Source organism: Uranotaenia lowii, chromosome 2 (genome assembly GCF_029784155.1).
Source record: "Uranotaenia lowii strain MFRU-FL chromosome 2, ASM2978415v1, whole genome shotgun sequence".
NCBI lineage: Eukaryota > Metazoa > Arthropoda > Insecta > Diptera > Culicidae > Uranotaenia > Uranotaenia lowii.
Genome location: NC_073692.1, coordinates 49737204 through 49751774, shown reverse-complemented (window position 1 = coordinate 49751774; position 14571 = coordinate 49737204). Strand labels below are relative to the sequence as shown.

The following is a 14571-nucleotide window of genomic DNA, read 5'->3' as shown; positions in this document are numbered from 1 at the left end:
GTCATTTTTGTCATTTTTGTCATTTTTGTCATTTTTGTCATTTTTGTCATTTTTGTCATTTTTGTCATTTTTGTCATTTTTGTCATTTTTGTCATTTTTGTCATTTTTGTCATTTTTGTCATTTTTGTCATTTTTGTCATTTTTGTCATTTTTGTCATTTTTGTCATTTTTGTCATTTTTGTCATTTTTGTCATTTTTGTCATTTTTGTCATTTTTGTCATTTTTGTCATTTTTGTCATTTTTGTCATTTTTGTCATTTTTGTCATTTTTGTCATTTTTGTCATTTTTGTCATTTTTGTCATTTTTGTCATTTTTGTCATTTTTGTCATTTTTGTCATTTTTGTCATTTTTGTCATTTTTGTCATTTTTGTCATTTTTGTCATTTTTGTCATTTTTGTCATTTTTGTCATTTTTGTCATTTTTGTCATTTTTGTCATTTTTGTCATTTTTGTCATTTTTGTCACGATTGTCATTTTCATCATTTTCATCATTTTCATCATTTTTGTTATTTTTGCCATTTTTGTCATTTTTGTCATTTTTGTCATTTTTGTCATTTTTGTCATTTTTGTCATTTTTGTCATTTTTGTCATTTTTGTCATTTTTGTCATTTTTGTCATTTTTGTCATTTTTGTCATTTTTGTCATTTTTGTCATTTTTGTCATTTTTGTCGTTTTTGTCATTTTTGTCATTTTTGTCATTTTTGTCATTTTTGTCATTTTTGTCATTTTTGTCATTTTTGTCATTTTTGTCATTTTTGTCATTTTTGTCATTTTTGTCATTTTTGTCATTTTTGTCATTTTTGTCATTTTTGTCATTTTTGTCATTTTTGTCATTTTTGTCATTTTTGTCATTTTTGTCATTTTTGTCACGTTTGTCATTTTCATCATTTTCATCATTTTTGTTATTTTTGTCATTTTTGTCATTTTTGTCATTTTTGTCATTTTTGTCATTTTTGTCATTTTTGTCATTTTTGTCATTTTTGTCATTTTTGTCATTTTTGTCATTTTTGTCATTTTTGTCATTTTTGTCATTTTTGTCATTTTTGTCATTTTTGTCATTTTTGTCATTTTTGTCATTTTTGTCATTTTTGTCATTTTTGTCATTTTTGTCATTTTTGTCATTTTTGTCATTTTTGTCATTTTTGTCATTTTTGTCATTTTTGTCATTTTTGTCATTTTTGTCATTTTTGTCATTTTTGTCATTTTTGTCATTTTTGTCATTTTTGTCATTTTTGTCATTTTTGTCATTTTTGTCATTTTTGTCATTTTTGTCATTTTTGTCATTTTTTGTCATTTTTGTCATTTTTGTCATTTTTGTCATTTTTGTCATTTTTGTCATTTTTGTCATTTTTGTCATTTTTGTCATTTTTGTCATTTTTGTCATTTTTGTCATTTTTGTCATTTTTGTCATTTTTGTCATTTTTGTCATTTTTGTCATTTTTGTCATTTTTGTCATTTTTGTCATTTTTGTCATTTTTGTCATTTTTGTCATTTTTGTCATTTTTGTCATTTTTGTCATTTTTGTCATTTTTGTCATTTTTGTCATTTTTGTCATTTTTGTCATTTTTGTCATTTTTGTCATTTTTGTCATTTTTGTCATTTTTGTCATTTTTGTCATTTTTGTCATTTTTGTCATTTTTGTCATTTTTGTCATTTTTGTCATTTTTGTCATTTTTGTCATTTTTGTCATTTTTGACATTTTTGTCATTTTTGTCATTTTTGTCATTTTTGTCATTTTTGTCAATTTTGTCAAAAATGATAAAAATGACAACGATGACAAAAATGACAAAAATGTTAAAAATGACAAAAATTATTAAAAAATATTACAAATGGCAAACATGACAAAAAAAAAAACAAAATGACAAAAATCACAAAAATGACAAAAATACAAAAATTGCAAAATAACAAAATTACAAAAATTGCAAAAATTACAAAATTACAAAAATTATATAAATTACAAAAATGACAAAAATGAAAAAAATGACAAAAATGGAACGAAAATGAAAAAAATGACAAAAATGGAACGAAAATGGATCAAACTTGGAATCAAAATGGAGCTTTAATGGAACAAAAATAGAACAAAAATGGAACCATTTTGTTCCATTTTGGATTTACTCTTGTTCCGTTTTTGTTCATTTTTTTTCTTTTTTGATTTATTTAAGTTTTGGTAATTTTTTTTTCACTTTCGTTCCATTTTTTGATCCATTTTGTTCGATTTTTGTTCCATATTTGTCATTTTCGTAATTTTTGTCACTTTAATCTTTTTTGTCATTTTTGTTAGTTTTTGTTCCATTTTTGTAAAACTTTAGTTGTATTTTTGTTTCAATTTTTTCCGATTTTGTTCCGTTATTGTTATTTTTTGTTCCATTTTCGTACCAATTTAGTTCAAAAATGATAAAAATGACAAAAATGACCACAATGACAAAAAACACAAAAATGACAACGATGACCAAAATGCCAAAAATGACAAAAAGGTTGGAAATGACAAAAATGACATAAATTATTCAAAATTATTCAAAATGGCAAAAATGACAAAAATGGCAAAAATGACAAAAATGTCAAAAATAACAAAAATGACAAAAACTATAAAAATGACAAATGTGACAAAAATGACAAAAATGATTAATATGACAAAAATGACAAAAATTACAAAAACGACAAAAATGACAAAAATGGAACAAATGACAAAAATGGAACAAATGACAAAAATGGAACGAAAATGAATGAAAGTGGAATTAAAATGGAACAAAATGGATCAAAATGGATCAAAATGGAACAAAATAGAACAAAAATGGAACAATTTTGTTACATTTTTGTTCCATTTTTGTTACATGTTTGTTAAAAAAAATGGAACAAAAATGGAACAATTTTGTTTCATTTTTGTTCTAATTTTGTTACATGTTTGTTCTTTTTTAGTTCCTCTTTGGATCCATTTTTGTCATTTGTTCTATTTCTGTCATATTTGTCATTTTTGTCTAATTTTTAATTTTTGATATTGTTTGTCACTTTTGACATTTTTGTCATTTTTGACATTTTTCTTCAATTATTTTGTCATTTTATTAGCCTTGTTTTTGTCTCGGTTTAGCCTTATTTTGCGTATTTCTGCCTTATTCTACTTATTATTTCATTCATTCATCAGTTTTGCCTTTTTCCATATTTTTTCCCGTTTTTCCTGAATGTTGTCTTATATTTCCGTATCTCTGTCTAAGTTTTCCTAACTCTTACTTAGTTTTGTCTAACTAAAATTTTGCTTCATTTTTGTTTTACTCTGGTTGAAAATTTTGCCTCAGCTTTTCCTAATTTCGGTTTTTGTCTTCATGTTTGTTCAATTTTGACTCATTTTTCGTTCTTATTTGCTTTTACTGACCTACTTTTACGCGTTCGATCTTATTTGTGCCTTTTTTCCTCATTGAACGACTATTTGGATTGTTGAGTATTGGAAATCAAAATGTTATTAAAAAAATACTACGCCTTTGAATCGTTTCTAACCGGTTGGTAGCTGCTTTTGACATTCCCAACGCAGATCCATTTGCACATTTTAATTTTTCCGTTTGCCTCCTCCTGCATCTCAACCTTTACGTGCAGCGGTGAGTGAGGGTAGATGTTTGAAGGCCTTTCCAAGCAGAGGGCGCCGTACAGGGGAAAAATAAATTATGAGAAAATAAATAACAAAAGTTTTTCTCATTTTCACCTCCACGTACCGCAAGTTTTCTTCGGGGCAAGCTAAGAATTGAAGGATTTGTTTTTTTTTACCCTGTTAGCTTTTTTTCAAGGATGCCTTCCAAAGTAGAGAAAAGAGAGGCTCTAAAAATGCAAAAGTCAGTTTCAGTATATTTTCCGGAATAAAAGAGCTGCAGTCACAACAAATTCCGGCCATTTTTCTTCTTCTTAGAAGTGAAGAACTTTATCGCCTTTTCCCCACCCTTCGTCTTAATCCTGTCCCATCCCGGAAGCTTCCCTCAGGTGATCCTTTGGGGGTGGTTCCGGGAGGATAAAACACGGGATGAGTAACTGACGACGGCGACGGCGAAAAAAGGAAACGAAACTGGAACGAAAAATAATGCAGCTCCCTAAAAAAACTTTCCGATGTGACCGTCCGTCCGGAGCAGACGAATAAAAACAGCCGAACCGGACCGGTACAGTCATTTTTTTATTGTAATCACAATAATTTTATTGCAGCATTTCTGTATAATTACAGTTTTTTTTTTACTACATTGGCGTCTCTCTAAACCCTGAACGAGGCCAAGGGGTGAGGCAATGAAGGACAGGAAACAGAACATAGAACTTTGTTTGTACAAGCTTGATAAGACCCATACAGGCAGCCATCCGTCGGACATTGTTTGTACAACAGAAGCACACAAACAAACCCACACTTTGGGTCAGCCAGCTTGTTAACGCCAGCACAGGTCACAATTGGCGACAGTCAGCCATTACATTGGCGGCCAAATGTGAAACAAGCACTATTTAAAACTAATATCAGCCGGAGGGAACCAACTAAACTTCACACTAAAACCGCCTCAATCATCATCATGGCGGCAGGGAGGCTTCCGAATTACTACCATAGGTATCTACATATCTACTTTGGGTGTATGATGGTCAAAATTAAAAGAGTGTGAGTTTAATGGCGGGATCTTGTCCATTAGCTAATGGATAATTTGATGCCAACAGCGGGGGCCGCATAAAGAATTGAAGGGAGGTAATGCGATTGTCAATGTTTATCACTGCATGATATTATGAATATTATTTCATGGATGGGGAAAATGATAGTGTACTTAACAAATGAATGGCTTTATGGCTCCGTTGGTTAAAATTTACTTGAGCAAAAATTCCCAAAATATTTAGAAATTATCGCAGTACGATTCAACTAACTTATTTTTTATCATCCACGATTTTTTGTAATTTTTGCCTCATCTGTGCCTTATCTTCTCCATTTTTTTTTAAATTTTACTTTATTGCCTTATCTTTGCCTCATCTTTGCCTCATTCTGCCTCATCGTTTCCTAGTTTTGCAATTTTTTTTCCCTCACATTCCCCTCACTTTTATCATTTTTTCCTAATTTTCGTGTCATGTTCCCCTCTTTGTCTAATTTTAATCATTTTTATTATATTTGAATTTTTCCTATTTTTGTCAATTTAGTGATTTTTGCATTTTTTTGCCCTCTGATTCAGAACAATCCTGTTCTTATGAAAAGCGATATTTCTTATGCCCAACATGTTACTGTCATCCGTTTCCAGAACCCGTAGTGTCTAAATAAACTTTGAAAAAGTTTATTTTTATCACTCCAATAACAAGATTCAGAACAGGTAATAAAATGATGAAAAACTTTCGCAATCAAGCAACACATTAAAATCAACATAAATAAGTACCAAAAGTTGATGCTGTGCCTCAGCTTGTTGACGAATTTCACCATTCCGTCATAAATTTCTCTTCAAGTACCAACTCCAAAATCGTAAAAAAGGCAGAAATTTTTCGAGGGATTTCCGTACTCACCTCTTAGCGCCTTCATGTGGGCCACCGCCATCCGCAGGATCGTCAGCTTGTCCGGCTTCCGGGCTAGGGCACTGCAGGTGGGCACCATGTCGGACAGCTCGGTGATGTAGGCCGTCATTTTGTTTCGCCTCCGCCGCTCGATCTCGCAGTGGTTTTCTCGGCTGTAAGCAGAAAGATAGAAATAGAAAAAAAACATTAGGATTGTGGTAGAAGTTTTTTAAAAAGGAACGAAAAAAAAAAATTAAGAACAAGAGAAGTGTACAAAAAACATAAGAAATGGTTTAAAGAATTAATATAAAGAATTTAAAAAACAAAATTGGTAAGGGAAGCCGAACCAAATTTTGAATAAAATTTGATTATGAACTATCATCGATTGCCAATTTTGGACTCTCCATCTCGATTTTAGCTTAGCTTCGCTTATAAGACAGGTCATATCGACTTTTGAATGTCGATTTTAGATTTTCGACATGTGATTCTCGACTCCTTAACAAGGTTGCCGAAATCACAGAAAAATCTGAAATTTCACAGAATTTTGAGCAAATTTTCATCACAGAATCTGTGTCACAGAATGACAGAACACAAAATTTTGAAATATTCACAGATTTCACAGAATTTTTGAATTTTTTATGAATTTTCAAAAATATAATTTTTTTGATCAATAAAAAATTTAGATTTCTTGCCAAAAATTAGAAAAGTACGAATAAATTGGTAATGTTAATTGATTTTTCCAACTAAAATGTCAAAAAGACCCAAGTTATCATGAACTTTCCATAAAATTAAAGGAAACAGCATCACAGAAAACGATCACAGAATTATTGCGTAAAATCACAGAAAGTCAGAATTTTTTTTCTCAAAAACACAGAACCTTGCTCCTTAATCTCGATTTTCGACTATCGGTTATTGACTTTCAACTCTTGACTCTAGCGAGAACCAACTATGTACTTGCTTCGATTCTTGATGCTCAGCTCTCGACTTTCAATTCTCTTCTCTACTCTACTCTACTCTACTCTACTCTACTCTACTCTACTCTACTCTACTCGACTCTACTCTACTCTACTCTACTCTACTCTACTCTACTCTACTCTACTCTACTCTACTCTACTCTACTCTACTCTACTCTACTCTGCTCTACTCTACTCTACTCTACTCTATTCTATTCTATTCTATTCTATTCTACTCTACTCTACTCTACTCGACTCTACTCTACTCTACTCTACTCTACTCTACTCTACTCTACTCTACTCTACTCTCATCTACTCTCAATTTTTCTCTACTCTCATTTCTACTCTACTCTCAATTCTACTCTACTCTCAATTCTACACTACTCTCATTTCTACACTACTCTTAATTTTACTCTACTCTCAATTCTACTCTGTTCTCAATTCTACTCTACTCTCAATTCTACTCTATTCTCAATTCTACTCCACTATCAATTCTACTCTACTCTTGTCAACTTCTCTTTTCTCATTTTTCGACAATTTATGGAATCTCGTATTTTATCGACTGGATTCTTAAATTTTTAGGATTACCATCATTTGACGATTCTTGCTTTTCTCGCCCTTAACAGACTTCATTCTTGACTGTTTTCGATTTGATTGTCGACTTTTCTCGAATCGATTGTCAACTTTTCTACACAAAATTCCCAATTTCGACTATACTAGACTTTTCCAAAGTCGATTGTAGATTATTCCCGAACCAATTGTTGACTTTTCTTGAATAAACTTTGATTTTTTTCTGACTTTTTTGTTGACCCTTTGTCTCGTTTTTTTAGCTAATAACCTTCAATTTCTCCGACTCCATCCTCATCTTTCATCGTCTAAATTGACTAAGAGAAGTTCGTCTAAGAGAAGTTAACACATTTTTCGACTGTTTATGAAATCTTGTTTTTGAGCGACTTGGTTCTTAAATTTTGTGGGTAAGCCTACCTTCATTCGACGATTCTTGACTCTTCTTGACATTTCCAGACATGATTTTTGTTTGTTTTCGATTCGATTGTCGACTTTTTTTCGACTCAATTGTCGATTTTTCTCGAATCGATTGTCGACTTTTCTCGAAACGATTGCCGACTTCTCTCTAATCGATTGTAGACTTTTCAACACACAATACCCAATTTCGACTTTTCTCGACTTTTCCAAACTCGATTGTAGATTATTCTCGAATCAATTGTCGGCTTTTCTCGATTCAAATTTGAGTTTTTCTGACTTTTTCGACGATTTTTTCCAAAAATACTTATTTTTTTTTTGACTCGATTCTCGACTTTTCCGCCTCGATTCTCGACTTTTCCCAATTTAATTGTTGACAATTTTCGAAACGATTGTCGACTTTTCTCGACACAATTTCTGACTTTTCTCGATCTGATTGTCGACCTTTCATGAATCGATTGTCGACTTTTCTACACACATTTCCCGATTTCGACTTTTCTCGAATCAATTGTCGGCTTTTCTTGATTAAACTTTGAGTTTTTCCGACTTTTTCGTCGATTTTTCTCGACAATACTTTTTTTTTGCCTCGATTCTCGACTTTTTTCGCCTCGATTCTCGACTTTTTCCAACTTGTTTGTAGACCATTGTCGAAATGATTGTCGACTTTTCTCGACTCAATTCCTGACTTTTCTCTATGCGATTGTCGACTTTTCTTCATTTTTCGACTCTCGCCTCTCGATTTTTTTTCTCTATTGGACCCGACAATTGAAAAATTCGGGCCTCAAAATATGACGAAATTTGAATGAACCATCGATAGGTTCTCTCTCAAATTTGAATCCAACCGACTCAAGCTGATCTTTCGGGCACCATTTAGATCAGCTTTTTTTTTCTTTAAAAAACTAAAGCCTTTGAACTCAAACCCCAAGCCGAAGTAAGTGAGGGGAGCGACTTTGATTATATGGAAGCCGATTGGCTTCCACCGGCGGCCATCAATTTTTATTTTTGACGAAAACGCCGAATTGAAAATTATGAAGCAGCAGCGGAAGGCAAGGCAAGAGAGGGCTGAGAAAAGGATCGTAATCGTAAAAACTAAGAGCGACCACAAGTTAAAAAAAACTAAAGAAAATCGACCCAAGGATGTAGCGCGCGAGCGAGCCATCCTTTTTTTCTGAAAGAATTCGGGTTATGAGGAATGTGTTGCTGTCGGAAGAAAAGTTGGGAAAAGAGGGTACTGCCACTTATGTGTGGGAAAATAAGGCACTCGATCCAGCAACACACAAATGACGTAATCTTGCAAAAGAAGAAAGCACCGGCAATTCGATTCGGTTCAACATCGGTCCGATGCAAGAAGGGTTACACCATCCAACAGATGTTGTGGGGGTGTGGCGGAAGCCTTCGATATCAGAGAGAAGAAAGAGGAAAAAAGCAAAGCGAAAAAAAAAGCCGCAGTGTATCGTAATAATAATAACAATTATTATTATTGTTATTTTACTTTATTTTTTATTGCGGTACCATTTGAAAGGTGGGCAGCAATGAAGATGAAGAAAAAGGGAACGCTCCAACGTCGCGTCGATTTGGGTGGTGGATACATTCGAGAAGCACCCATTCGGGAAGAAATCGGGTTGTTCGGATTGATTTCGCATAAGAAACATCAGAAGAAGTGCGCCGAACGAACTTCGCTGGCGATTTCAAGTTGCACAGTTTTGTGTCAAATACTTGAGTCACTTGAAAAATAAGAGAAGAACAACTCGAGCTTCGACTTTCAATTGTCGACTTTCGAATCTCGACTCTCGATTCTTGGAATCCGATTCGCAACACTCGACTCTCGATTCTAGACACTCGATTCTCGACTCTCGACATTGAACTTGATACTCGACTTTCGATTTTCGAATTTAGATTCTCGACTTTCGATTCTCCATTCTCTACTCTCGACTCTCTATTCTCGACTCTCTTTTTCTCAACTCTCGATTCTCGACTCTCGATTCGAAACTCTCGACACTAGATTCTCGAACCACAATTCTTTACTCTTTATTCCCGATTTTAGATTTTTGACTCTTGACTCTCTATTCTCGACTTTCGATTCATGATTCTCTATTTTCGACTCTCGACTCTCGATTGGACTTTCATTTGTCGATTATCGGCATTCGATTCTCGACATTCCATTCTCGACATTCGATTCTCGACTCTCGATTTAAGGCACTCGACATTCAAATTCCGACACTCGACTCTCGAGGTTCGGCTTGTGACTTTCGACATTCAACTCTCGACACTCGACTATCGATTCTCGACTCTCGTTTTACGGTACTGGTTCTCGGTTTTCGATTCTCGATTCTCGACATTCGACTCCCGACTGTCGATTTTCGATTCTCAACTCTCGACTGTCAACTTTCGATTTTAGAGTTTTGATTTTTGACTCTCGACACTCGACTTTCGACTATCGACCCGTGATTTTCGACATCCAAAATTCAAATTTTATTCTTCTCAAAATCCCCCGTTTGAAGCAAAAAATTTTACCGATACTGTTAAACCTCATCGCCATCCATCGTCACATCTATATTGTCTTTGCCGAGAGCGCGCATTTCTCCACGTGGCAGCCGCGGTTAAGTTTTCCACGTTTCCAATTCTTCCCATTTTTCCTCATCCATGTGTTATGAAAGGTTGAAACCAAAATGCTATGGCGGCAGAACACAACCGAAATAAAGGATAAAAAACCCCCATCGGTACAAATGACGGCGGAAAACGATTTGACCGTCGAAACAATCAAAACAGAAAATTTATAATCGACCATGAGAGCACAAATGCGGTTGGGAAATGGTACGGTATCGTATTGCACATGAAAGCGAACATGTCTTCCCACCGCCAAGTTTTTTTTTTGCGAATGAGTAGGAATCGTCCGCTAAAAAAAAAATTCTCGGTAAAATCGGCAAAAGCGCGATGTAGATATCGCCGCGCGCGATAGCTGCTAGCTCAATGATGATGACGATGGTAATAATACACATGAATTAATAAACGATTTCGTTGAGGTGTGACACGCAATCGAAATAAAATCATTGAGTTATGTGGGCTAATTAGTTTGGTTTCTTGATGGGCAGGAGAGGAAGTTGAAAGGAGGAAGGGAAAAAGAACGAGTTCTGCACTATTGAACATGATTTGATGAGCTGTCAAGCTGATGGGTATTGTTGTGCCTTATTTAAGTACATAATATCCTTTAAATTTAACTCATGTGTTGGCTGATATCTTACTTAACATTCATAACTTGAATTTTTCAACATTTAAATGTTGAAATTATGGCATAAAAATATGTTATTTCACTTCAAATATACAGCAAAACCAAATTGACACCTAAGGTTCTTTGTAATCATTTCATGAGAATTCCTAATTAAACCATGCTGCCGACTTTTCCTTTATCGATTCAAAAGTCTGTTTTCTCAACTCTCGAATTTTTCTAGACGACTTTCAACTTATCTCTATTTGTTTCCCGACTTTTCTCGACAAGACTTTCGAATGTCCGCTACATGATTCTAAACTTTTCCGTGCTCGACTCTCGAGTCTTCTTTAATTGACTCTTAACTTTTATCTAATCGACTCTCAACTTTTCTGTGCTTCCATCTCGAATTTTATCTGCTCAACTCAAGGAATTTCCGCGATTCGACTCTCGACTTTCTTAACTCGAATCTGAACATTTTCAACACGACACTCGTCGTAACTCTAATCGGCTCTAGTCGCACCTCTTCTCGATTCTCAACTTCTCTCTACTCGACTCTCGACTTTTCTCTACTAGAATCTAGACGTTTCTTTAGCCGACTCTCGACTTCTTATCTGAACTCTCTACTTTCCTCTACTCGACTATCGACTTTACTCTATTCGATCATCGACCTTTCTCTACTCGGCTCTCGACTTATCCCTATTAGACTCTCGACTTCTCTTTCCCCGAATCTCGACCAGACTCTTCGACCTCTGCTCGACTCTCCACTTCCCTTTAACCGGCTCTCGACTTCTTCGTTAAACTCTCGAATTTCCTCTAATCGTCTTTCGACTTTTCTATACTCAACTATCGACTTTTCTCTATCCGACTTTTGACTTTTCTTTACCCGATTATCGACATTTTTACTTAACTCTCGAATTTCCTGTATTCGAATCTCGCCTTTTCTCTCCTCGAATCTCAACTTTCCCCTACTCTACTCACGACTTTTTTCTTCTCGAAACTCAACTTTTCTTTACCTGACTCTCGACTTCTTAGCACAACTTTTCTCTACTGGTCTTTTGAATTTTCTCTACTCGACTCTCGACTTTACTCTTCTCGACTATCGACTTTTCTCTACTTGACTCTCGACTTCTCTTTACCCGACTCTCGATATCTTTACTCAACTCTCGAACGACCTCTGTTTGAATCTCGACTTTTCTCTCCTCGACTCTCGACTTTCCCTTACTTGACTCTTGGCTTTTCTCGACCCGACTCTTCCACCTCTACTCGACTCACAACTTTTCTCTACCCGACTCTCGACTTTTCTTTACCCGACTCTCAACTTCTTTGCTGAACTTTCAATTTTCCACTACTCGCCTTTCGATTTTTCTCTACTCGACTGTCGACTTTACTCTACTCGAATATAGACTTTTCTCTACTCGACTCTCGACTTCTCTTTACGCAACTCTCGACTTCTTTACACAACTCTCGAATTACCTCTGTTCGAATCTCGACTTTTCTCTCCTCGAATCTCGACTTTCCTCTACTCGACTCTCGAATTTTCTCTCCCCGAATCTCTACCCGACTCTTCGATCTCTAATAGACTCTCAACTTTTCCATACCCGACACTCGACTTTTCTTTACACGACTCTTGACTTCTTCGCTAAACTCTCGAATTTCCTCTACTCGTCTTTCGAATTTTCTCTATTCGAATCTCGACTTCACTCTACACGACTATCGACTTTTCTCTACTTTACTCTACTCTCGACTTCTTTTTTTCCCGACTCTTGACTTTTTTACTACCTCTGTTCGAATCTCGAATTTTCTCTCCTCGACTCTCGACTTTCCGCTATTCGACTCTCGATTTTTTTTTCTTCCTGAATCTCGATCCAAATCTACGACCCTTACTCGACTCTCAACTGCTCTCTACTGGACTATCGACTTTTCTTTACCAAACTCTCGACTTCTTAACTCAACTCTCGAATTTCCTCTACTTGACTCTCGATTTTTCTCTACTCGACTCTCGACGCGACTCTTCGATCTCTACTCGATTCTCGACATTTATCTACTCAATTCTTCCACTCGACTCTCAACTTTTCTGTTCACGACTCTCGACTTCTTTATTAAACTCTCGAACTTCCTGTACTCGATTCTAGAATTTTTTTTTACTCGACTCTCGACTTTTTTCTACTCGAATCTCGACTTTTATCTACTCGACTCTTGACTTTTCTTTACCGGACTCTCGACTTTTTATTCAACACTCGAATTGCTTCTACTCGATTCTCAAAATTCCTCTACTCGATTTTCGAATTTCCTCCTCTGGATTCTCGAATTTTCTCTACTCGATTCCCGAGTTTCCTCTACTCGATTCTCGATTTTTTTTTCACTCGACTCTCGACTTTCCTCTAATCGAATCTCGACTTTCCTCTAATGTCTACTCGACTCTTGACTTTTCATTACCGGACTCTAGACTTTTTTATTCAAAATTCTAATTTCCTCTACTCGAATCTCGAATTTCCTCTCCTCAGTTCTCGAATTTCCTTAACTTGATTCCCGTGTTTCCTCTTCTCGATTCTCGATTTTTTTTTCTACTCGATTCTCGACCTTGTCCTACTCGACTCCAGGTTTTTCTCTACTCGACTCACGAATTTTCTCTACTCGAATCTTAACTTTTATCAACCCGAAACTCGATTTACTTCCATTTGAATCTCAACTTTTCTCTTCTCGACTCTCGACTTTTCCCTACTCGATTCTCGACTTTTTTCACCCGACTCTGGACTCCTTTATTCAACCTTCGAATTTCCTCTACTCGATTTTCAATTTTTTTTTCTACACGATTCTCGGCTTGCACCTTCTCGACTCTCGACTTTTCCCTACTCGACTTTCGACTTTTCTCTATCTGACTCTCGACTTCTTTACTCAACTCTCGAATTATTCTCGACATTCGACTTTTCTCTACTCGACTCCCGAATTTTCACTACTCGACCCTCGACTATTCTTGACTCTAATCTGAATTTTTATCAACTCGACTTTCCTCTACTCGAATCTCGACTTTTTTCTACTCGACTCTCCAGCTCACACTGTTCGATCTCTTGTCGAGTGAAAAACTCGACTTTTCTCTACTCGACTTTCTTTCATTCTCTTATGTTTCGCTATTCGATTCTAGACTATTTCCATTTTGATTCTCGTTTTCAACTTTTTTTTTTTTAATTCAAATCTTACGTTTTTCCAAACCTTGGAAACCCAAAACAACAAATGTCAAGCTTTGGTCCAATGGGGGACCGAATGACATTCCGAAGTTATCGCAATTTTTTTCGTGGAATTGTTTAAAAAGTTTTTTACAACCGAACCGAGAGCCAGAGCCAGCTGGCACTTCTGCCCGCAACGTGGGCCGGAGTGACCCCCGGAATAAAACGGAAGGAGGGAAAAAGTTTTCTTTTACGCTTCCATCCAATAAGCCAATGACTGGACGGACATCAGTGTCTGTGGCTCTTTCGTGGGTTCGGGGATGGCGTTCGAGGGAGTTTCTAATTAAACTTTATATATGCTTCCAACTTTGCTTTTAATTACTGTTTGATTACTCTTTCCAACCCCCTTCTTGGTTTTATTTTTTTTCACTGTTTTCACCAGAAAACCCACGATAGAGAAGGGAAGGAGTTGTTTTAAGCTGGAAGGATTAGCTGTGCGGTAGTCTAACTAATGTTGTTGTTGTTGTCTGGATGAATGGATGGATGGATGGATTGTGTCGTAGTACTGCGGTGTTATTAGCTGCTAAAGGCTTTCTCCAAGTTTGCTTCACACCCGCACTCGCTGTTGTTATTGGTGTTGCCGTGGGGTGCAATAACCCTCTCCACAGAAAACCCTTCATTTCCTCCCGATTTGCCCCTAATGGGGTGGTGACTGACGACGATGGTGACGGCTTTTATTCAATATTAAAATCTCATTATTTTTTAATAGTATCGCAATAATCATCATC

General features: G+C 35.6%; 1 protein-coding gene across 2 annotated transcripts in view; it reads right to left on the bottom strand.

Annotated features, from left to right (window-relative positions):
- The window catches only part of LOC129743129 (aryl hydrocarbon receptor nuclear translocator homolog), a 136085-nt gene that overhangs the window by 43201 nt on the left and 78313 nt on the right, over positions 1-14571 (bottom strand). For both annotated transcript variants that reach the window (XM_055735095.1, XM_055735096.1), the window contains one exon: positions 5490-5650. In XM_055735095.1, coding sequence (XP_055591070.1) covers positions 5490-5650 — 161 coding nt within the window. The remainder of the gene's footprint in view (positions 1-5489; positions 5651-14571) is intronic.